The following is a 25,103-nucleotide window of genomic DNA, read 5'->3' as shown; positions in this document are numbered from 1 at the left end:
GGGGGGGGGAACCCCACACTTTTAAAACTTGGGGGGGGGGGGGTTCCTCAAGAGTTGTTATACTAAATACCATAGTAAAACCTGACCATTCTTACGTTCTGTGGCAGTGGTGTATGTTGTTGAGTTATGCAGAAAAATGGTTGCAGCCTGATGAGAGGGTTAGATTGGGATGGCTGAGAGCACCAGCACCTGAAGCTACCAAGAGCAAGTGGCTGATCTGTGATATTTCCCTTTATGCATCACATGAAAAATGTAGCTCTTAGGGAAGAGCAAACTGTGCATGCACCTTTCCCAAAATTAATTATAGGAACTCCCACTGTAAAATCAAAAGTCAGGCAGAACAGAGAGCAGGGCAGAGCCAAATCACGGAAGAATTACTAAATGGAGCAAGGGAAATCCCCTCAACCCTTGTTACTATTGGATTTCAAAGAGGCCTTTCTAAAGAAATGACAGTAAACAAAATCTGTTTGCCTAAGGAAACTCTCCTAGCAATCAGCTAGTAACACAACTCTGTGTGCTAATGAACCCAAAGCTGTTAATATGGTTTCTTCAGTTAAATTGATTCATGAATTTTGAAGAGAACATTATCTAATGAATTTTCTTTGAATAGAAAGCAATTAAAAGGACAAATCAGTCTGATTAACCCCAAAGTCACCCTAGTGCCACAAATGGTGTACAGTTTGAAATTATATCATAAAAAACTAGAGCAGATTTGCTATCTCTTTGCCCTCTACTAATCCATGTAAATTAATGAACAACAAAGTTAATTTCTTTGATGACCCTTTTCTAGTATCACCTGGATTATGCTGATGTTTAATTTGCTTAATGTTATAATAAAGGCTAAACAGATTTTTTTTTCAATGAAGCGATTATCATTGTGTTCTGTTAAGAAGTGGGGTTTTTATTATTTAAAACAAACATAAAAGTATGTGGGTTTCTTTCAAGAACAGAGGGTGAACACTTTTCTAGACTGCATATAATGAGAGCATTTTTTTAAAAAAAATTACTTGAACAGGAAAATCTTGAATTGAATTGGTTGGCAAGGAAATCATGAATGCTTTGTATTGCCAGTGCTCAAGAAAGGGATCCAGTTTGGCTCAGCCTCCTGTGGTGTTCTCTGTATGTGTTACTGCCTTTCTGCGTGGGAGAAAAGGAGAGATGGAAAGCCCGGAATTGCAAATACAACAAGCTGTGACTCAGTTAATCTCTCCTAACTGTGGTGATGATGTTTCAGAGCTTTATATTTGCACCTGCTCATTGGTTCAGTTCATATGTCAGATGCTGATGATTAAGCAAACAGTAGTTAAAATGATTCAAACATGGGCTGCTACACTTCTAGCTGTGGTTAGTTTGGGTCTGAAATATCAGGATCTGAGGTTGGTTTACTAACCACAGTTACTCTAGTTTTGCATGATGTACAAATTAGGAATCTTGGCGTAATCCTTATTTGCCACTTCCCCCAATTCCCAAAGCTACAAAGATGCCTGAAGTGAGTAGCTCAAAATAAAAAATGTTCCCACTTTTCATCATTTCTCACCTGCAGTCTATATGCATCTTTTCTCCCCTTCAGAAAAAGTTCAGATCACTGTCATGTGCCAGCTTTACATGCTACAGTCTTTGACCTGGTGGCACAGGTGCAGTTATAGGACCTCCTCCATTGTTATGCCATCACCATCCTTGAGCCTTGTGGAAAGTTGCTTTGCCATTGCAAAGATACAAACTAGGCTCCTGAGGCAGAATACGGAATAAGGTTGCCAGTTGTGGGATGAGTGGAAAGGAAGGGGACTGTTGGACACTTGAGTGCTTGAGTTTGTCCAATTTTGCCATGTTCCCCGGTATCCATCACAGTCTGTGTTGTTATAATGTTTTTGTGTGAGGAATGGGTTAATCCAAAAAAAATTAAGGGGTGTGATCTAGTGCCTGCTTCCTGAAAGAGCTCACCTTTCCCCTCCAGTGCCACCAGGCAGCCAGTAATAAATGAGTTGGAGAACTGAGAGGAGGTGGTAGTTTCTCAGGGTGGCCAGGTTGTCTCATCATTAAATATTTTATTACATTTAATTGCTGTCATGGCTACAAAGTATAGGGGACTTTGGTGATAACACATGGCAAAGTTTTGCCCTTCATCTGGCGTATAATGCTAGCTAGGATAGCAGTCAGGTCAAACTGGTTAATAAACAAACTTCAAATCAGATCCTAATTTGATGGTATACTGACTCATGTTCAGACAGTTGCACTAATCATACCCAGTTTACTTACTAGAGTTGCCAGCTCTGGGTTGGGAAATAACTGGATATTTGGGGGGTAGAGCCTCAGGAGGGTGGGGGTTTGGGGAGTATAGGGACTTCTGTAGGGTATAATATCATAAAGTCCACCTTCGAAAGTGGCCATTTTTTCCAGGTAAACTGATCTGTTGTAATCTCAGGAGATACCCAGCCACCAGCAGGAGGCTGGCAACCCTATTAATTACACTTTGGTGTTACAGTATGGTTGAACAGAGTGTCTGTGTGGTCCTGGTGTCTTCTCACCGACATCTGGGAGACTAAGTGGTGAATTGCAGTTTTCCCTTGTACTGGTACTTCTGGTCCCCTTGAGTGCTGATTCCATGTGAATGACTTCCACAACTGGCAATGCAGAAACTTTGTGGGGGTGAACCCATAGAAAAACAGTCCCCAAAACAGTCCTGTGCTATTTAAGGAGGTCTCAGTTTCTGTACCATATTATAGTGAGTGTCCTGTTTTATTCCTATCTTGTTGTCAGGCAGCAGATTTTAAAAAGATATGGGATGTGCTTGTTTCATTTCTGTTTGGGTATTTTTCAGGTTTGGGTATACCGAACCCCCCTCCCCAAATTGGCTTTTCCCAATATTTCCAAATCCCAATACTGGGATTCAGGAAATATTCAGGATTCCTGAATTTGTTCAGCTCTGTTATAACCTATGGGGACCATTATAGTCAATGGTCCCCATAGGGTATAATGTAGAATCAATGGAAGGGTATCTGGGACTCGGGGGTGGAAGGGTGGGCTCTTGCCTCTCCAAATCCCTTAAGCTTCAAAAAAGATAGAATCAAGGAGTCCAATTCTGTGAACCCCAGAAGAAGGTGCTGCCATCCTCCATTGTTACCAATGAAGGGGGGGAAAGGTGTGGTGTTCAAAGAGATGTGGTCCTTTAAATGTCTTGTCCAAGCCACTGTACAACTCAACGCTGCAGCAAGTGAATACCAGAGACATTTAAAGGGACTGCAATCAATTTAAATGCCTGAGAGTTCATTCTGAAGACATCTAAATGGACTGAGAGCCCTTTAAATGCCCTATAACTGCAACTATCTGGCAGACCTGAAAAATCCTGAATATTTTTGGGATTTGGGGGTGCAGCCATTTTCAGATAGCCAAATAACCAGGTCCCTTGGTGATCAGCTGAGAAAATATTTTTCAGCTTGGTTTATACTGAGCACACACCCCTACTTAAGCATGAATGTTTCCAGAGTCCAATGGGCCATTGACTCTTAGCCTGTGGCTTGCATCCTGTGTCTTTGTGGGATCCAGTCCAGCAGATATGCAGCGGATATGGTTTAGTGTATTGTTGTTTTTCTGATTATCTAATTAAATTGAAGTTTGTTAATCTAAGCTGTTTACTTATTTAAACTGCATTTGGAGGGGTTTTGGAAAGTGCTCTGGGTTCCCTTTGAGAAGAAAAGCAGACTAAAAATGCCTAAATAAATAAATTCCAGACCGAAGGAGTACAACAAAGTATCATCTCCTGCAATTGTGCTTTTAGGACATTGGTGGGGCTATGTCTGGTTACCTGTTGGAAAATTTTAATCACCATAGGTGAATGTTTGATTACCAGCCTGCAGCAACATGAGAAGGTTCTTTTATGTTTCTTCTATGCTTTATCAACAATAATATGGAAGTGTTGTGTATGTGATACTGTGTCTAATGTGGGTTGCTAGTTCCTGCCTGGCTCATTGGAGCCTTTTAGGACTGAGCTTGGGGACACTGGAACAATGGGGAGCAGGATCCAAATCTCTGCTTCCCCAGACCAGTTGCTAGCCCCCTGCTGGTTCAAATGATCCAATGGAATTCAAGCGCGGGAACTTTGTGTGCAGATAGTTGGCCCCGTTGGCCCAGTCCTTGTGTCTTAGTTTAACCATTGTCACAAATAAAGAGCTGTTATCAACTGTAACCGAGTCTCCTCATGCATCGAACCCAATACATTTCAGAAGATTAAGAGTTACTAGACAGCAAATTACTAACTCATTTTACTAGACAGCAAATTAATAACTCATTTTGCAAGAGTTCTCCATTTAAATATGCAGCTTATATTCAGGAGGATGGTCAGATATTACATTTTCTTACATCTAGAATTCTGAGCAGTAGCTTGGGGGCCTCTGCTAGGTAATACATTCTGCTGGATCTAGGGCTTTTCCAGTGTGCCCCAATTGAAGCTTGAAATTAAGAGCTATGAGAGTTTTGTAAAATTGGTGCTGCCAGTTATCACACACAGAGCCACTTTTTTTATTTGACTGTATGCTAATTCATACTCTGTCAATTTAATGGAAAAGCACATTGTATGTATTAACAGTATAATTGTACTGGAAGCAAATTAAAAATATAGAAAAATCAAAGCTCTGAATGCCTTTTTAATAGTGATCAATTACTTGAAGCACCCTCTCTAATAATCATGAATTTAAATATAGAACGCAATAATAGAACGGATTGCTCTGCTAATTTGAAAGGGGAAACGTTGCTGCTCATACCCTAGTTTAAATGTCACTCTTCCTGACTATTTTTATCTTGGTAGGTTTTGAAATTGTTGAAGTCATGCTTTTGAACTGTCTGTTGCTTCTCCATTTTTTCTTTTTTGCCTCCGTTCAGCTTCATTCACCAGAGAAGTGTTGCGGACCCTGTTGAGAGATGTGAAATTTGGAGAAGCAGTTTCTTACAAGCAATTAGCAGCCCTGGCAGGCAACAGCAAAGCAGCCAGAGCAGTGGGAGGAGCAATGAGAAGCAATCCTGTAAGTTCATGTCCATTTTAAAAATAAAGTTGATGGAAGACAGTGGTTTTCGATAGAAAGCTTTGTGGGCTTAATGTCATTAGATTAAATATATCTGCAGTGAAAACTACTCTGCTGTGAGTAATAAGGTCAGTAAGTGTTTTTAATCAGCATTAATGCATAAACCAGTTTAATATGATTTATTTTCATCATCATTTATTTGAAATAGGAGCACTATATTTATTTTAATGCATCAAATTATACAAATTTAGTTCATTTTCTGTTCATTCTTTCTTTAAAAGAGAAGGCTTATGTTTTATGGGCAGGAGCTTGTTCCATGCAGTGACAGGTAGTCCTCTTAGGCTCGATTGGTGCTAGAAGAGTTTGGAAGCTGCACTTTTTGGCCTCCACCCCTGAAAGCAGTTCTGGTTACAGGAGCGCACATGGTGCGAAAGGGCAGAAATACCACCTACCTTCAGAAAAAAAACAAATTTGACTTGGATCCCTTCACATGTCAGATTCTGGTAACCAAGCAAGTTCCAACCCTCCTCTACAGGATTAATTATTAAGTCAGTCGCTATTCCTGTGACATAACACTGTTTAAGACTATGAATCTCACCAATTTAGGTAATGTAGAACCTGGCCTTTCAGTTATGTAGAGATGGAGGGGGGGGGGGGTAATAATGAATTGTTTTGAGCCACTTTTACCACACTGGTGATGTGTGACTGACGACTGCTTCAGATTTTTTTTAAAAAAAAAATTCAGATCATTATCTTAGCATTAATGTTGGCTGACATTTAGGATAGTGACCTATGTTGTAAGTGTGAAGCTATCTAGATGCTGGCACAAAGCTATAGAATGACCTTACTGATTTCATTATCAACGGTGAGGACAGGAAAAAGGCATTCAGCCTTCATACACAGCTACTGTTTACATTTGGAAAAAAGCTCACTGGGCCAGTGGAGGCATGCACACTTCACCATCTGGAAACTGTAACATCTGGGGGCAAAAACTGCTGTCATTTTGGAATTGTACATGCTACATTTAGAGCTACCTGGAATGTGATGTTAGTGAAGCATCAGTGTCTAGATGTCGCATTTTGGACCATCTAAAGTTTCAGAGCTGCTTTCAGGCCTCATGTACTAGAGAGACAGTGTGGTATAATGATTAGAGTGCTGGACTAGGGTTCAAATCCCCACTTTGCCCTGGTGACCTTGGGCCAGTCAAACACCTTCAATCTAACCTATCTCACGGGGTTGCTATGAAGATAAATCAGAGGAGGGGAGAGCATTGTGAGCTAATTTGAGTCCCTATTGGGGAGAACAGTGGTGTGTGAATGAAGTAAATAAATGAAATGAATGGATGGATGGTCCAGCTGAGAAATTACTAAAACATCCACAGCTGACAGTATCAAGGTGACACTTCTCCAAGAAGAGCCACAGTTTGCTCATTAGCTGGAAGTAATGAAAGATGCTGGTGGTATTCAACAGGCCTTCACAGAAAGATTGCAGGTTATTTGTTTGTTGAATAGTTTCTAATTGTATTTAGGAAAAGCTCGTTTCCATCAAACCTCTATATTTAGTATTTCCATAGATGCCTCTCCAGATATCTGATGAAGGGAGCTTTGACTCTCAAAAGCTTATATCCTGAAAATCCCGTTAGTCTCTAAGGTGCTACTGGACTGGAATCTACTGCAGACCAACATAGCTACCCTCCAAAACTGTCCAAATATATGCCTTAATACAATCTGAAAATGTGATTTATTATAAACCATGGATTCCAGAGATTCAGCAATATGAACTAAAGATCAGAGGGTTTTTAAAATGTGGCCTTTTGTTCCTAATAATGCTAAGTTGTTTTTCTGAAAGCATATGTGCTGAGGGTGGTTTCCTCCCCCCTTGCCCCCCGACAGATCTTGCCCGCTTAATTTCTGGAGTGTGCATTCTACAGGTTTCCTTTTGTAGTTAGGTTGGTTCACATAATTCATACACTGACCTTCAAGTTTATGAGAAGGTGGAAAAAGGTGCCGGCAGCAGCTGAGAGATGCAACATCTTTGCTTTAAATTATGCCAAGGACATGTTAGAGATGGCTCACCTTTTTGTGAAGAAAAACTTCAAATAGTTTACTGCAGTTTAGATTGATTGTGAGGTCTGCAGTCCCTCAAAGGGAACCCATAAAGTTCAATTAAAAATCTCATTAGAATAGTATAGGCCAACGGTAGCTCTCCAGATGTTTTTTGCCTACAACCCCCAGCAGCCCCAGCCATTGGCCATGCTGGCTGGGGCTGATGGGAGTTGTAGGCAAAAAGCATCTGGAGAGCTACTGTTGGCCACCCCTGGTATAGGAAGATCAAAAAGAAATATAGACTCATGTGACTTGGTAAATGTTGGGCTGATTAGTCCAAGACCATCACAAATGACTTGTCTATGACTTAAATAAGGTGTCTGCTAGTCACAGCAGCAGCAGGAACTGTATGGAGTCCGCACACCCCACCCCCCCAATTCTATATGTTATCATTCAAGCTAAACCTGACACTGACATCGATCTAGCATAAGTCAAGTGTGTTATTCAGTCAAAATGTTTAAAACATTCAAGAGTGAATGGAGTAATTGTGCATTTAAGAGAAGATTGTGAAGCATTGATTTGGAATGCAGTGTGCACATAAACCTAGTTGTGCATTAATTCCTTAGGTGGCTAGCAATAAACTGGAACACATGCTGGTTCATATTACAGTATTTGTTTCTATCGGGGAATAGGGAGAGAAAAAGCAATAGGACATGAGCAAACTGAAAGATTATTTTTTGCTAAGTGCGATTTCTGTTGTGTGTTATAACTTGATATTTCAGCTGTTTCCATTATGGCCTCACTGATCTATTTTTGACAGTTTGGCAGCTTTCTGTAACTATGCAGTCTATCAACCAGCATAATAGGATGGTCAGTTTTCTGCTGCATCAAATTGAAACCCCCTAACAAGCAGAGCATCACAGTTGTACAACATTCTGTTCCATCCTCAGACTGAAATTGCTAAATGCAGTTCAAAAGCAATCAATACATTGTGCAGAGAGTTTTTTTCCTCACCCTTTTTCTAAACAAACACATTATTGAGGAGTTAGTTTATTCACAGATTGCCATGAGCGTTAATGACCACCCTGAGTCTTGTTCTGCCAGTCACCTAGCTGGCTGTTGATAAAGATTTAGCATCATGTTCTAAGTGTCAGGCCTGTCAGTAGTGCTGAACCATTTGACCAGAAGAAAAAACGCAGAGGGAGCTATTGATTACAGCTTCTCAGTGTCACTTGTTCACCAGGATTTAGGTATTGATGAGGCTGCGAGTGAAAACAAGCTCTTTCCCTTGTGGGCCTCTACCCAGAAGAACAAAAGCAAAGTTGGAGAAAATATTCAGCTGGTACCAGAATCAGAGGGATTCCGTTATTGATTGAAAGGCTCCTTCATGTTATTTTTGTTGGAGACAAATCTATGGGTTTGGAAGTTTTATAGCATTTGAGAAAGAGGCACCGTATGTGATGGATTCATGTATTGGATGAATTAGATTTCCCAGCATGAAAATTTCAATGGGGCTGTAGTAATATGAGCTGCTATTGATAAAAATGGCATTAAATGCAACTGAAGCTCTAAAGCAGGAGTCTTCGGCCAAGATTTTTTTCCTCCAAAACGTCCTCAGGGCCCTAATAAATTTTAGAGCATTTAATTATTTTTAGTTGGCTAAAAATTGTCACCACAATTAAACCAAAATGAGGTTGTGATCAATATTTATAAATTGCAACAACGGTAATATTTGTACTGTACTGCATTTTTAAGAAAAATATTACTGCCTAGAAGATTGTATTCATAAGTTTGATGGCTAATATTAAACAAACCAAAATTTATCAAGCTGGTGTTTTTATGATAGATGTGACAACAGTTATGTATATCATTCTGCTACAAGCAGAAACTTATTTTACATCTCTATAGCACCATCTTCAATGGGTCTAATCTTACTAGGGTTGCCAAGTCCAATTCAAGAAATATCTGGGGACTTTGGGGTTGGAGCTAGGAGACATTAGAGTTGGAGCCAAGATCAAGGCTGTGACAAGCATAATTGAACTCCAAAGAAAGTTCTGGCCATCACATTTAAAGGGACAGCACACCTTTTCAATTCCTTCCTTCCATAGGAAATAACGAAGGATGGGGCACCTTCTTTTGGGGCTCACAGAATTGGACCCCCTGGTCCAATCTTTTTGAAACTTGGGGGGTATTTTGGGGAGAGGCACTAAATGCTATACTGAAAATTTGGTGCCTCTACCCCAAAAAACAGCCCCCCCAGAGCCCCAGATACCCGCAGATCAATTCTCCATGATTTTCTATGGGAATAAATTTCCATGGGGAATAACAGAGTTCCCAGCAGACATTTCCCTCCCCTCCCCCCGCTTTCTGATGACCCTGAAGCGGGGGGAAGGTCTCCAAACCGGGGGATCCCCTGCCCCACCTGGGGATTGGCAACCCTAAATCTTACTGAGGTCTATTCAGTAGTGTTTATTTCTAGGAAAGTTTTAGGATTGTGTTGTTAATCTATGACTTTCTTACTCTGCTCTTTCATCTCTCTAATTTACCTATTTCTCCTGTTGCAAGAAACTCCCACTGTCCACATCTCTTTATCCCCCAAAAGGAAAGTCTTAGAACTGAGCTTAAAATTGAGAAATACTGTAGTTAATGCTGGACAAGTAATAAACTTGGGTGTTTTTTTGGGGGGGGGGGGCCTTAAAAATGTGAATAGAAAAGAAAATTAAATGGAATGCAGCAATTTCCCCATTGAATCAAAATATACATGAATCTAAATACTGCCACATATCCTTGAACTGTAAGGATGTAATAGTATCAGTGTATCCAATTCTCAACATGGCCCTATTTGTGGATACTTAAATCCAGAAACTGGAGCTTTGAACAAACACAAATGTTCTTTCTACAAACCTGAGAAAAGCCGCAGGTTTGCAGAAAAATCTGGGGAAAATACTCTGAAGGGTGAAAACTTTCCAAAATAATAGAAGTACCTGTACCTTTAAGGAATGAATGCCCTCTACAGTGACCATCGTGGGGGGTGGTAAGCAACCACAGCAGTATTGATAATTTTCAAATCTTGGTTTTTGTCAATACAAGAAGAGGGGTGACAGGCCCTTTCTAGGCCTGTTTTGGCCTTTGAAGGAAGACTCATTGGGGCCAAGCACTGGGAGGCTAAGCTGCTCACTACTATTCAACAGAAGCCACCCAAGCTAGTGTGGTATTATTGTGGGAGTTTCAACCTCTATGATATGGGAAACCAGATTTGAATCCCCATGAGTGGCTGCAAAGCTCTATGAGTGACCCAGTCACACACTCCCAGCATAACTTACCATAAAAGTTTGTTGTGAGGAGAAATGGAGGAGAACTATAAGCTGCTTTGGGTCCCCATTGGGGAGGAAGGTGGGGTATAAATGAAATAAATAAATAAATAATAAAATTAATTATGTGTCCTTATTGGCCATTATCTTTTTTCATAATTCGTTACTCAGGATGTCCACTCCTTTGGCTTCATAAACTTTTGGTTTATTTGTTTTTTAAAGGTATCTGCCACTGCCTATAATTTGTTTTTCACTCCAAAAAACCAAGATGTACAGTATTATCAGGAAAAGCTGCAGTCAGCTGAAAAACATGTTCTGCAGTCTTCCAAAAGGCAGAATTTGGCAATGCAAGAGGAAGCTCATTTAGGGCAGCCCAGTGAGAGTCATTAACAAATCCACTAATAAGTTATGGGGATTGTAGGAACATTTACTCTGTTACTTGATCTGAGAAGTAGTTATCATGAGAACCAGGTTGTGCTGACTCTGAGATAAGACACCCGTTAACCCTTCTGATTTGGGAGAGTCAGAATTTTAACATGTGCAGTACTAAATATGTACATACAAAAAACCACTCTTCAAGCAAGACATTGTTCTATGCTTCTGATCTATATTTCCTTCTTGGCTTTATCAGAAAACTTTTATTTTCCCATTTTATTGAAGCTGGTCTCCTTTGGTTGGATCAGTGTTATGTTCAGCTGGGGGAGGGGGAGTTGTGATTTACTGAAGCTCTTCTAGTTTCATCAATAGTGCCATGACCAGTGGCTTACAGGGCTTTCCTAAGAGTTACACTATTCTCATCCCACTGACTTCAGTGGACTTAGAGCCAAGCTAGATGGGATGGCCGCCATTTTAAACCTGAATTCAGGTCATTTAAAAATGCCATGAGGGTTCAATCCTAACTGCACCCATCACATGGCAGAAGCAAAGTATCTGGTATTCTTTCCCCTTTGTACGCACTTTTCAAATGCTAAAACAGCTCCTGTAGATTGTATGTTGGGGTGAGCAGACCTGGTACAGTTTACTGTGACCCTTGAGAAAGGACAGGCTGGTACCAGTGGAATTGTGTTTGAGTGTGTAAAAGGATCCAACCTAATGGCTAGCTAGTGAAAGCCTGTTCATAAGTGTTAAAGGCAACTCAAATCACAGTGTGAAGCCATAATTAGCTTAAGTTCAAGTGATTCAGCCAGTCTTATCCTGTAACATTCCAGAGACCTGTGCTGCCGAACTGTTCTTTAAAAACAACCTGAACATAAGTAAATCTTTATTTTTTAAAAAAATACAACTCCTATCTCAATGATCTCTGTGTTCTTCTTGCTTACCACAAAACTTGCCTCATGTCAGCAAACCCAAAGCCTTTATACCCTCCACCCCAACTGTACCTTAGAAATGAGTGAAATATTTTTTTAAAAATACAACTCCAAAAGAGGCTATATGGTTCCCCTTGGTTGATTTAGAGGAGTCTGTCACAGCAGCATTATTCACTAACCATCATTTCTTTTGGGCTAGGCTACAAGTGATAGCAGGAGACCCATGCCTTATACTTGTGAGAAGGGATGCAATTTGAAGTACAAAATGAGTGTGCAAGTAGAAGGCGGGAATGATGAACTTTACTCCCCAGTTGCTGTATGAAGACCTGACAGGGGGTGGGGTGTTGGGACCTACAAGCAAAGGGGATACAGTCAGGGGGTAGGGTCCCCCTTTTTCATCTTTAAATTAAACCACCACCATTTCCCTTTTTACACTTTATATTGGGACAGATGCTTTTGTAAAAGAGGCCAGTGTGATGCCATTGGTTCTCAGACAAAAAATGTCATGAGTGTTGGGTTTTTGTGACCAATCTGCTCTGAATTCCCTGAATTTACCGTTCCATTGACATAAACTGTCATCTGATATGATGGAACTTGTCTAAATGGCCAAGTGACATTTTGGCTGCTTTGTCTGTGAAAAAAATTCATAGCACATTATCAATCACTGAGAATCAGTTTATACATTATTTTAAAGCATGCTTAGTTCCCAATGCAAAATTAGTTCCTTATGCAGGGCCATCATTTAGAAAGGGGAAGGGGAAGTTGTTCCTTCCATGTTTAGGACCGTAAGTATTATTCCTGAAAAGCAGCTATATTTTTAAGGAAGTATGGCAGCTGACCCATGACTTAAACTTGTGAAGAGGGGTGCAGTTTAAAGTACAAACTGAGAGTTGTTAATCCTCTTTTTCTGTGTAGTCTTGAGTTACACCCAACAGTAGTCCTTTGAACACTGCTGTGATCTCGCTATCCCAAATTTCGTTGCTTCGCTGTTTGGATCTGAAACTTAAATCCGTGGTGAAATCTTGCATTGCATTGATAATGTTTAAAGCTACATGACTTGCCTTGATCAAATGGGTACTTCATGTGCCAACATGGGCATCCCAGTAAAAGTATGACTCTTGAGTTTAGAAGACCTGAATAATTGGCACTTCTACTGATTACCAGGCTCCTGTGGCACAAAGAGGCCTTGAGTATTTCAGCATTCTGTGTAAATTAATGGAAGTAGCATCAGCACCATACTCCTCTCATATATAAATGTTTTGGAGAGTGGTTCCTTTTCAAGTCTTATGAAGATTATTTTCTACTGCTTAGAATTCTATCAGAATTCTGTGTTCTGTTTATTTTTAACTTCACTACATCCATGGGCATCTGTTTATTTGACTGGTGAAGTGCTGGAAGAAGCTGAGTATTAACCTTTCCTTCAAGCATTTTTTCCTGATTGAAATCTTACATACACACATACATATTCCTCTCACTTATAAATGTTTTGGAGAGTGGTTGCTATTCTTCTGTTTGCTTTGTGCAGCAGAAAAAATATAAATGCCTTTGGTTCTTAACATCAGACTTGGAAATCTGGGGGGATGGGGGTGATTATGTCTATCAAATGGGCATCAGCACCTACCCTTTAATGCTTGTGGGATATGCATTGTGTTATTAGAGTAGGAAGTGCCATCAGATCATAGCAACTTAAGGCAACCCCATAGCATTTTCAGGGCAAGAGATGAAAAGAGGGAGTTTGTCGTTGCCTGTCTCTGTATTGCAACCCTGTATTTCCTTGGTAGTTTCCCATCCCAGTACTAATCAGGGCTGACTCTGCTTAGTTTCTGAAATCTGATGAGCTCAACCAGGTCATGGTTCCTTGTTATTAATAAATTAACTAGGATTTAAAGGTGTAATATAATTATATTATCCCTGTTATAGTGCTAAACACGATGCTTTAAATGTATGGACATTTAAAATACCATGCTTAGCTTTTATTCAGCACCAGCCATGCATTAGTTTCTGCCAGTAATAATGTGATCCTTGCTTAGTAGATTTACAGTAAGTACATGGCCCGGACAAGAGTAAAGGACAGAAACTGGTGAAGAAGTAGTAACAAAGGTAGTTAGGGGGAGGCTTAATTTATAACAGACGCTACTCAGAGGGACAAGCCTTTGCATCCGAAATAGGTTTTCACAAGGAATTTATAGTAGGATGAGGAAGCTGACATAAATGGTGCTGTTTCAAGCATAAAGAAGCACATGCAGGTGAGATTAGGAGAAGAGAGCCGGAGAGTTTGTCAGCGAATGAGCTTGGCTTTAGGACATTGTGACTAAAAATGAGGCAAGATCGGCATTGGGTCTGGGCAGTGAAGCTCTAGGAAGCTACCAAAAAAACCCCATTCAAACACTTTGAAGGATGACAGTATCAATACAGGGGACAGGGATATTGCATCAGTATTCTATGTTCACAAAGGACGAGTTAGCAGGGTGAAAAAGCTGACAGTAAACTGGGCAAGAGATAATCAGAATGTGGACCTAATTGCTTAGAACCGTAGACTCTGAGGGGTATTCCAAAGTGAAAAGCACCAAAGTATACATTAGTCTTGAGCGTCAGGGGAAGGAGGTATTTAAAAGGCCTTAACATTATGTTTCTGTGGGATGAAGTTTAAATGTATCAGCAACAATAAGGGCCAAACTACATATGATGCTTGAGTCTAGTGGCATCTTTAAGACCAACAAAGTTTTATTCTGGGTATAAGCTTTCGTGTGCACACACACTTCTTCAGATACGTTGAAACAGACTTCCTCAAGCGTAACACATAGGTAGAAAGAGGGTGGGGTGGGATTTAACATTATTGGTCTTAAAGGTGCTGCTGGACTCAAACTTTATTCCATTGCTTCAGACCAACATTGCTACCCACCTGGATCTATCTTTATGGAAGGCACCAGATTATGCCACATGGAATGGAAGTCCATCAGCCTTATGAGGAAACTTGCAAAGATACAGACTGATATTTCCTTTCTTTAAAAGGTAAAGGTAGTCGTCCCCTGTGCGAGCACCAGTTGTTTCCAACTCTGGGGTGACATTGCTTTCACAACGTTTTCATGGCAGACTTATATATGGAGTGGTTTGCCATTGCCTTCCCCAGGCATCTACATTCCACCCCCCCCCCCCCGAAAGCTGGGTACTCATTTTACTGACCTCAAAAGAATGGAAGGCTGAGTCAACCTCGAGCCGGCTACCTGAACCCAGCTTCCACTGGAATCGAACTCAGGTCGTGAGCAGAGCTTAGGACTGCAGGACTGCAGCTTTACCACTCTGCACCATGGGGCGCAAAAACCTGGACATTATAGTTAGTTCCAATCTTAGCTATACCCATCACTCAGTTACTTATGCATCTTGACTCTAATTAGCCTCTCCTGCCAACTAACCCCACCCCTCTCCAGCTGTATGTAAGGCTTGAGGAAGTCTGTCTCGATCTATCTGAAGAAGTGTGCATGCACACAAAAACTTATACCCAGTATTAAACTTTTTTGTTCTTAAAGATGCCACTGAACTAAAACTTTGTTTTGTTGCTTCAGACCAACACAGCTACCTACCTGAACATTTGATGTTAGTCATTCTGTAGCTGGCATTCTCCAAAGATTTACTTTTCTGAATAGTAGACATGTGGGGCTCTGATTCAGATCAGGGCCAAGCATGTGAAGGGAAAGTGGGGAGTTAACCTTATACTCCAGTGACATTTTTCCTCAACCTGAAATGGCCCCGTGGAGCTAGCCCTGTTAGGAGTCATATACAGGTTCCCTGTGTGTTCTTCCTAGGCAAATAGCTCCATGGGGCCACACTGGGGGACAGTAAAATGTTTACTTCCCTTTCTCCCACATTGAATTCCTGATACAAATTATGATCCTTCACAGTTGCTATTTATAAAGTAAAGTCGCCTGGAACCTCTGACCATGTGTCTACATTAAAGAAAAGAGAAGAGGCAGGGATTTAAAAGAATAGTCTTGTAATGGCTGATCTCATTTATCCAAGGTCAGGGACAGAGTGGCTCAGGGAGGGAAGTCAATGAAACACCCACTAATACATGGAATGCTTCAAGGGGCAAGCCTCTCCCCAGTGTTGTTTAATATCTACATGCGTCCTCTTGCCCAGCTGGTTCAGAGTTTTGAGCTTGGGTGTCATATGCTGATTCAGATCAGGGCCAAGCATGTGAAGTGAAAGTGGGGAGTTAACCTTATACTCCAGTGACATTTTTCCTTAACCTGAAATGGCCCCGTGGAGCTAGCCCTGTTGATATCTGTTGATGGGTGGCCACCCAGACGCTTTCCTGGAAAATCTGGCTGAGGGTTTGGAGGCCATAGACGGATGGTTGAAGCATAGCTGGTTGAAGCTGAATCCAACTTAGATAGAGGTTCTGTGGCTGGAGGAGGGGTTTACTCTGGATTGGGGAGCCAACTCCAAGCACTTGATGTGGTGCCTCTGACATCGGCACCTACTGTCAGGACTCTGGGGGTAATTCTGGATCTATCTATCTATATCCACTCTATCTATAGAGGACCAGATTGCAGTGTTGTCCATTGGATGTTTTTCCAACTGTGCCAAGGCAGACAACTGACCCCCTACCTGTCTCACCCTGACATTGCCACAGCAATCCATGCAATGGTCACCTCTAGGCTGGATTACTGTAACTCGCTTTATGTAGGGCTTCTCTTGAAATTGACCCAGAAACTGTTAGAAAATGCAGCAGCACAGGTCCATATGGGGACTCCTCGGAGGGCACATATACATCTAGTGCTGTGCAAACTGCATAGGTTGCCATTAGAGCACTGAATCAAATTCAAGGTTTTGGTGCTTACTTTTGCAGTTAGGAACACACTGGCCCTTTGGCTGGCCTCAACCAGGGCCTTTTCTGCCCTGGCCCCAGCCTAGTGGAACTCTGCTGAGTGATATCAGTGCCTGTCTGATTTATTCAAGTTTTGCAGGGCATGTAAGGTAGACATGTTCTGCCAGGCCTTTGGTTGAGGGCAGCAATAATTTTTACATCTGCCTCCCCTGCCCCATGACTTTGCCATCTTGCCAGGTTAACATTTCCATCTTGCTTCTTAAAATGTTAATTTCTGGATGGTTTTATAGGTTTAACTTGTTTTATATTCTATATTGTACTATATTAAGTTTTCGTGAACTGCTGTGAGCCCTGCGTAAGTGGGGTAGGGTGGTCAAGGAACCTAATATAATAAATAAAGAGAGGAGCTTGCTTTGCACTACATTCAATTTTAGTAATACATCCCAGGAGAAAATATTGAAGGGTGGGGGATTGGATAGGGTAAACGAAGAGCCCTGTTCAACCATTTATATGTGTTGTAAGAGAAAGATCTTTCAAAAGCACAGCATAGGACTGAACAGAGGGCTAAGAAAGGGTCCACAACAGTGCAGCATCATGGAATTCAGAACTGGCTTATGGCAACCCAGCAAGGGGCTTTCAGAGATAGTTTGTCATGGCCTTCCTCTGTGGAGTCTTCTTTGGTGATCTCTCACCCAAGTACCAAACTTGTTTATCTTCTGATATCTGATGAAATCAGGCTATACCATGTCACCTTCCCTCACCTCTTAGGCTATTATCTTAAATAAATGGCTATAGGTCCTGCCCTGTTCATCTACTTTATATGATGGCTTTCCATAAATGAAATGTTGCCACAGTTTAAATACTTGCTCTGGTCATGGGGGCCATGAATTCCAGAATTGTTTATCTTTTCCCAAATATGTGTTCCATATGGACAAGAATGACTCAGTCTTCCCCAGCCACTGCAAAAGGAAGGTATTCAACTTGACATGTTTGTATATCTGGCCCTTCCATTGAAATCACTGAGGAAGGTTTGGAATCTGGTGGATCTGATTACCCTTGAGCACAAAAAGTCACCGGATCAGGCTGTTGACTATTCTTTTTCTCTGGCTGAGTGGAAAAAGAATACATACAGAAAAGCATTGCAGGTTACTAGTGAATGGTTCTTTCTGTTTACTCCATTGAGAAGCACTGCTGGATAAGATTTATGCTACTAAGATAGTGATGAGGGTTGACCACAAATAAAGCATTTAGAAATATGGATTGGGGCGGAGGGGGGAGGGGAGTTAAAGATTTCTACAAGCCCTTATTTTCCTTTGTGTGTTTTGTGTATCTTGCAGGTCCCGATTATAATACCCTGCCACAGAGTGATTTGCAGCAGTGGACAGACTGGCAACTACACGGGAGGAAGTCATCTGAAAGAGTGGCTTTTGTCACATGAGAGGCTTCAGAAGGAAAAGTTAGCATATTGATGCAGTTCAGGCACAGCTGTTATACAGCCAAAACACATAACCAAAGATACTTGGCTTATAACAAGCTTTCAGAACACACAGTAGAATTCAGGAAAATGGTAAATATTTGAGTGACATATAAATATAATACAACATCCGCAGCGAAATGTGTGGTGGCACTACTATATTAAAAAAGCTGAATGTGTCCTAGGGGATACAGCTTGTATGCCCTTTCTTGTTTTTACATTTTACAGCAGAATGAGTACAGCGGACTGTGCCTGTTGTGCATGTATTTTGTTCCCATCTCCAGTGCTGTTTTGTTCTATTTTTAATGTCCATTAAAGCAAGGATAAGGGAGTGGGAGGGGCATGGCAAATGTTAGATGCAACTGCCCCTCTAAGGAAGCATCTGGCTGGCAGAGGGGACAGCCGGGAATCTGAAGCCTTTTGCGTGTGTTCGGAGAGCAAAATTAAATGCATAAGCTTCAGCACGCACACACACACACACACACACCTCCCCCTGTTCCTGCCTGGATGTGTATTTGTCCAGATTGAAAAGCTTGTGCCTCTGCCAGGCTTGGTGCCCAAGATTCTCCTGTTTTCTTTGATGTTTGAACTGTTGAAATGATGTTTTACGTAAACAGTTGTTAATGAAACACACTGAAAACCCATTCAAAGGAAATGGCTATTAAATTGCCTATTCACAGCTTTTCTTTTCAGATCACTGTAGATGCCTTAACAGATATGAATAAAAATATTTTGTCTCCATTAGCTTTCCTTGTTGTCGACTGGAAAAAAATTCACGGTGATTAAGTAGTTTAATGGCAACATAAATATTTTTATAAAACCATGCAGCTGAGTTACAATACCTCTTGCCAGACTACCTCTTGCCAGTATACTTCATCATCAGACTTCTCTGCAGTCCCACATGGGGGGACAGTACATGAGCATTCCTGCCATTGGATAAGTCTTTACAGCTGAAAGCCTACAGGAGGCCCTGAGCGCTGGAGTCAGAAGCTTGTTCCCACCCAGAGACCATATGGTCATGCGCAGCAGCTCCCCCATACCCTCAGTACCTCTAGTGCTGCCAAAGTCAGGGCATGCAGTGGGGCAGGATGTGTGCCTGCATAGAAGAACAAGATTTACTAATAAGTGCAACATTGTTTTCATAATTGATCTTCTATTCAGTTCCAAGCTACTCATTAGGTGATAGGACATACTTTCCTCACTTGAACAGGGAATGAAGAATTGCCTTGCCCACTTGAGCCTCACATCTCACCTGTAGATCTAAAGTGCAGTGGTGTACAAATCTGTCTACCAATGACAGGTGGTAGCTCTGCAGATCTTCATCAAAGGCACTCCAGGAAAGCTACAGAAGAAGCCATTGCCCTAATGTAACACACATGAATTTCCAACAGGCATGGCAATCATAACGCTTCCTAATAGTCCTGACAGTCTATTGGGACAGGGTCTGAGATGACAATCTATTACCTCTCTTAGGGCCACTAAAACAAACAGGGCTCTAACCCTGAGAAACTCCATAGTTCTCTTGAGGTAAAATAATAATGTCCTCCTAATATCTAAAGAATGTAATGAGACCTCATTCTCACAGTTTGGAGCAGGAAAAAATATACAGTCCAAGCATCATGCCTGCCCTTGGTCTGGCCACATGCAACCCCTTTGGGAACCCAAGAAAACCCCCATAAACAAGCCCCTGTGACCCTTCAGGACCCCAACTCACTAAGGTGTGCCCCATGGACACCCCTCCTCATCAATCCAGGGGAGCCAGTGGTGATTGACTTACTGTACCCTCAGAGAGCCAGTTTGGTGTAGTGGTTAAGTGTGTGGAGTCTTATCTGAGACAACTGGGTTTGAGTCCCCACTCCTCCACCTGCACCTGCTGGAATGGCCTTGGGTCAGCCATAGCTCTGGCAGAGGTTGTCCTTGAAAGGGCAGCTGCTGTGAGAGCCTTCTCAACCTCACCCACCTCACAGGATGTCTATTGTGGGGGAGGAAGATAAAGGAGATTGTGAGCCACTCTGAGATTTGGAGTGGAGGGCAGTATATAAATCCAATTTCTTCTTCTTCAGAATTGTAGGGGGTACAGGATAGGCCTCCATGACAAACCCAAGTGAAGGACTCTGCCACTTCAGCTGCTGTCAGCACAGCCCCTAGAGGAATATGTAATGATAGGCATGGCTGTGCAAGACCCCATCCCCATAGGGGCTGAGAGACCAACAACATGCAGTACAGTCCGTATCCTGGAGCCATTGCCAAGACACAAGGTGGGGCAGGAGCAGCTATATGATGTGCCCACCCTATGACAGAGAGGACACCTGAATCTGCTAGCCTGGGAGTCATCATTCTCACATGAATGCAACATTGTAGTCCTACCCTTTCTCTACATAATGGGTTTCGGGGCTAAAATATGAGGGCAGAGTTTAAAGGGGAAGGGTAGAAGGCCCACTGAGGGAGAGAGGGCTGGGATTAGAAGGGGGATATAAGGAGGGTAAGCCAGATAGTTGGGGAGGAGATAACTGGTTGCCCAACCTGAACAGTGAGGGGGGGGAAGGCACCAGTGAGGAAGGGTGGTGACATAATCTCCCTGCCTGATCAATTTCTGAGACTACTGGTGACTTCTTGGGATAGAAGAGTTTGATGTGGTAAAGTACAATTAGTCCAATTAGGGTGACAGGTAGAGATCCACCAAGGGAGGAGATAGGGCATGACAATGGGCAAAACAATATATTGGGATAAATGGAACCTAGAAGCTACCTGAGTGAGAAAACTACAACAATGTAGAATGTAGAATTGCCCTTTCAGGAAAGAACTTCAAAAATGTGGGATCTATCTGAAGAGCTGCTAGCTCACTTATCCTCCTGTCAGAGGTAACACAGCTACTAAGAAACCGTCATAGAAAGTTCTGCCAAAGAACAGGTAGCAAGCAGTTCAAGAGGCTTGAGCATTAACTGGGCTAACACAACAGATAGAGACCATTGGAGGACTAAAGGATCCCTGGGCAAGCAGAGATTACCTAACCACTTAAATCTCTTACACAAATTATGGGAGAAAACTGATCCTCCTTTAGTTCTCTTTTTTAGCAAGAAATAGCAGCCAGGTGAGCCTTCAAAGAAGAAAATACTAGGCCCTTAGCTTTCAAGTGTAAAATATGACTTGCAAAGGGGAAAAACGAGGTGACCTGTCCTTCTCACTACACCAGAGTGAAAATTGCCTGCATTTATACATACGGGATTTTCTAGTGTTAGGCTTGCATGACTGCAGGGTAATGTCATTAACCTCCTTAGAAAAATGTTAGGTCTGAAGCCTCCAAGTCATCAGGCTGAGGCAGTTCAGATCATGATGAAGCACCTGATTGATGCTGATTAAATCTGGTTGGTTTGGTAGCGGAAGGAACTGGCCCCGCGAGATCTCCATGAGGATAAGAAACCATATTTGAGGAGGCCAAGAAGAATGCTACCAGGGTAATGTTTGATTTCTCCCTCCTGGCTTTATTACCCTGATGAGGAGTGGAAACAAAGGGAACATGTAAACCAGGTCCACTGCCAACGCAACTGAAATGCATCTTTTAGAGAACCAATTTGTATTCCTGCTCAGGAACAGAACCTTGCAGCCTTCTTGCATTGCAAAATGGTCAACATCTGGAACCCCCCCCCCACACACACACACAGCTAAAAAGCAGTTCCAGATAAATGGCCTTTATGGGCCACTCGTGGAAATGTGTGCCAGCCTACTCAGTCTTCTAGCTTCAGTGTTAAACTCCTAGCGATGTTGATCTCTTAAATAGACGCATTTAGCTTAATGCCATGTTCCTATTCAAGTGTAGCTTCCTGACATAAACCTCTGTACCCCCTTGTTTGTTTAAATACAACATTGTAACTGTATTGTCCATCTGGACAAGAATGGATCAGTTCCTAAAGATATCTGAGAAACAACCAAGGGCATAATGAACTACTAGCAGCTCTAAAATGTTAATGTATAGCAGCTTCTCATCTTCTAACTAAGCACCCCTAGCAGACAATCCCTCACAGTGGGTGCCCCAACCCAAGAGCCAATCATCTGTAATAAGGACTACCTCATGTTCGAGAATTCCAAAGGAAATCCCCCAAGATAAATTGTCCATAGAAGACCACCTCAATAAAGAATGCATTTGGGGAATAGAGAATCTGTAACATAAGGCATGAATTCCAGCTCTATAACAAGATAGAAACCAGAGCTGCAGGGATTGCATATGTAACATAACCATAGGCAGGATTGTGATGGTAGAAATCATATATCCTAAAAGAGAATTTCCAAAGTGGACCTGGTGAGACCTGAACTATCTCACCATGGCCAAGACAGCCTGTACCCCTTGCGGGGCGCCCCAGAAATGCTTGCCACCCTTCCCGCCCCCACCTCTCACCTTGGCCACCCTCTGCTTGTCGCCACCCCGCTGCTGCAGCAACTCCAGGGCCGTGTGAGCAAGAGCAGCAGTGGTGAGGGCGAGAGCAAGGCACCGACAGCGGCTGCGAGAGTTGGGCAGCAAGAGTGGTGGTGGCAAGGGCAGCAGTGGTAAGACCGGGGCAGTGAGAGCAGCGGTGGCAAGGAGGGCAGTGGTGAGAGCGGGGCGACAAGGGCTGCAGCGGTGAGAGCAGGGTGGGCGGGAGTGCCCAAATGGTACCCTGGCCATGGCTCCATACTAGGCAAATGTCTAATTTGCCTAATGGACAGGCCGGCACTGACCCCTTCAAGAGGTAGAAAACCCTTGCACTCTGGGGAATCTAGCATAACTCTGATAAATTGTACTCTCTGAGATGGAACGAATTGTGATTTGTCTCAATTATCTGGAGCCCTAGTCTTTGATGGGTCTCCAGGACAAGAGCACAATGACTCAACAATTGGTTCTTGGAAACCACCACCAGTAACTAATCATCTAAGTAAGGGAATATATAGGCAGCCTTGCATACAGAGATAAGCAATAGCGGGCTAAACAGACAATACCCTGGTTGCAGTGAGTAGACCAAAGGGTGGGACAGCATACTGAAAAATCTGTTCACCACATGAAAACGTAAGAACTTGTGATATTGAGGGCACCTGCGCAGAAGATACTCGATGAACAATAGTTACTGGTAAGTGCACCTTTGTTTTCTTTCCAATTCCAACTCTTTCCAATGCCTCTCTGATCAGCAGTGCTTATGTCTTTTATCTAGCATTTGCTTTATTTAGTTTGCACATTTAAATATGTAATTATAAGATTATAAGAAGCAAAACTATACATTATATGAAACACAGAGTTATTCAGAGAAAACATAGTCAGCTAAAGGATGTGGAAGCTCAAAATTGTGTCCATGTGCTTTTTAAAAAGGGAACTCCGTAAAAATAAAATATTCAAACCAACAGAAACAGAAATTTTCAGTGTGGGAGTAATAAATCATAATATGGAAATCCTGATTGTTATGCTTTTGTCACATTCTTGTAGATGTCACTTTAGAAGGCTCATTGCTAACAAAACATAGTGTGTGTTACACTATTACTGCTCTACTGTGATATTAGAATTATGTTATTAAAAGTTGTTCTACAAGTATAGATGGTCTGTGTATCTAAATAAAATATGGTATATGATATACTGAAAAAATAAACTGTACCCTACTGTACAATAGAAACCTTTATTTTGTCAGGGTTTCTTGAAGCAATATAAACCATGAAAGCAAGGCTCAAGTGGTTATTACATGTCAGCAGAAGCCTGAGATAAAAATCAAGCCTTCTAATATGTACAGTTTGGATGTATTCTGTGTTGTTCATAGTATGTGAATCCCAGCCAAAGAAAATTACAGATACCTTATTATGAACTTTCACCTTTTTGCAAATATTTCATCTCCAAGTAGTCCTTTCTACAGATGTTTGCTTGTCTCAAAACCGCTTCATTCATTTTGCTGCTAGGAATATACCAATGTTATCTGCTACTACTATTTAGCATATATTTTATGCCAGCAGTGTGCTTGGTTCAGGGAAAAGGTAAAGGTGTGTGGGGCGGGGGGAACAGTACTAAATCACAAAGCATTTAAAACCAGTTTCAGCCTTGTAACAATCAAGTCTCATTCACACACACACACACTGCTTTAGTTAGGATATTTGCTTGCAAGAAACTTCTTGTACGTAGAATGTCAGTTGCTTTTTTCAGAGGTTCCTAAAGTGCTTCTGGTAAAGGGAATTCCCAGGGGGATAACTAGGGTATCCACTGACATGAGTTGGTCAGACTCAAGAAAGATAACTTGGCAAACTGATCTTTCAGCAATATCTCATGCTCTGTATCCCTCATGTCATATGATTTTAAAACTGAAGGCCAAGTTTGCACTCACTGCTCAGACATTCATGCTAACATGCCCCAATGCAACAGGGTATCCATTATAATATTGTACTGCAGAAATTCTGGCTGTGTCACAGTTTTGCCTGTTTGTGCATAGATTTACATTAGCAGCATATTCTATTTGGAATTTTGTGTGGCCTAGCAGGGTTATCAGGAAACCCACTTTTTACTTTATCTTGAAAGATAAAAAGTGAAACTTGGTTTAGGTACATAACAATAGTCAAAAGTATCCAGGTTGGTAAAGGGACATCCTTTAGATTCTTGATAGAAAAGTGTTTCTTGCAAGGGTTGTGTTGTTTTCATGAGCTGGCATCTCAGTGTTTATTTTTGCATTGCAGGACCAGCTTCCTATTCTTTTGTCATTGTGAGTTCCAACAGAGGGCACTATAGCTCAGAAGAATTTAGATGCATGTGTTTTGCAATGTGTTTGGAAGATGCTCATTCACTACTTTTTTTCCTCCTGCTGTTTAAGAATGAATTTGAAAATGAACAGTGGAGCAGAAATCTTGGGGCTGCCTTATTTGCAGTGCTTCAGACTGTCTGCCTCAGGAATTAGCTGTCTAGTAGTATTACAGGCCTGCAGTCTTCATCACACGTATGTATTGTGAAAGGTGTTGTAGTTACATTGTTAGATGAAGAATGGCCTTTCTTTGCCAGTGATTTCAGAGATTGCTAATGATGCCCAGACTACAAGTTGGTGTGACCACAAATAAAGAGGGTTGTGATAGTATACCCTCTAAGGGGATCTCAGAGACAGAAATAAATCCACAGTGCTGCTTTTGTGTA

The 25,103-nt window shown here is 41.8% G+C and overlaps 1 protein-coding gene across 2 annotated transcripts in view; it reads left to right on the top strand.

Annotated features, from left to right (window-relative positions):
* The window catches only part of MGMT (O-6-methylguanine-DNA methyltransferase), a 301,096-nt gene extending 282,377 nt beyond the window's left edge, over positions 1–18,719 (top strand). For both annotated transcript variants that reach the window (XM_060241416.1, XM_060241415.1), the window contains exons 5-6: positions 4,876–5,015; positions 17,844–18,719. In XM_060241416.1, the coding sequence (XP_060097399.1) occupies positions 4,876–5,015; positions 17,844–17,975 (272 nt within the window). In that variant the 3' untranslated portion in view covers positions 17,976–18,719. The remainder of the gene's footprint in view (positions 1–4,875; positions 5,016–17,843) is intronic.
* Positions 18,720–25,103: the final 6,384 nt, after the last annotated feature.

This window comes from Heteronotia binoei, chromosome 6 (genome assembly GCF_032191835.1).
Source record: "Heteronotia binoei isolate CCM8104 ecotype False Entrance Well chromosome 6, APGP_CSIRO_Hbin_v1, whole genome shotgun sequence".
Taxonomy (NCBI): Eukaryota; Metazoa; Chordata; class Lepidosauria; order Squamata; family Gekkonidae; genus Heteronotia; species Heteronotia binoei.
Note: the sequence above shows the minus strand (reverse complement) of the source record. Positions and strands in the feature narration are given on the sequence as shown.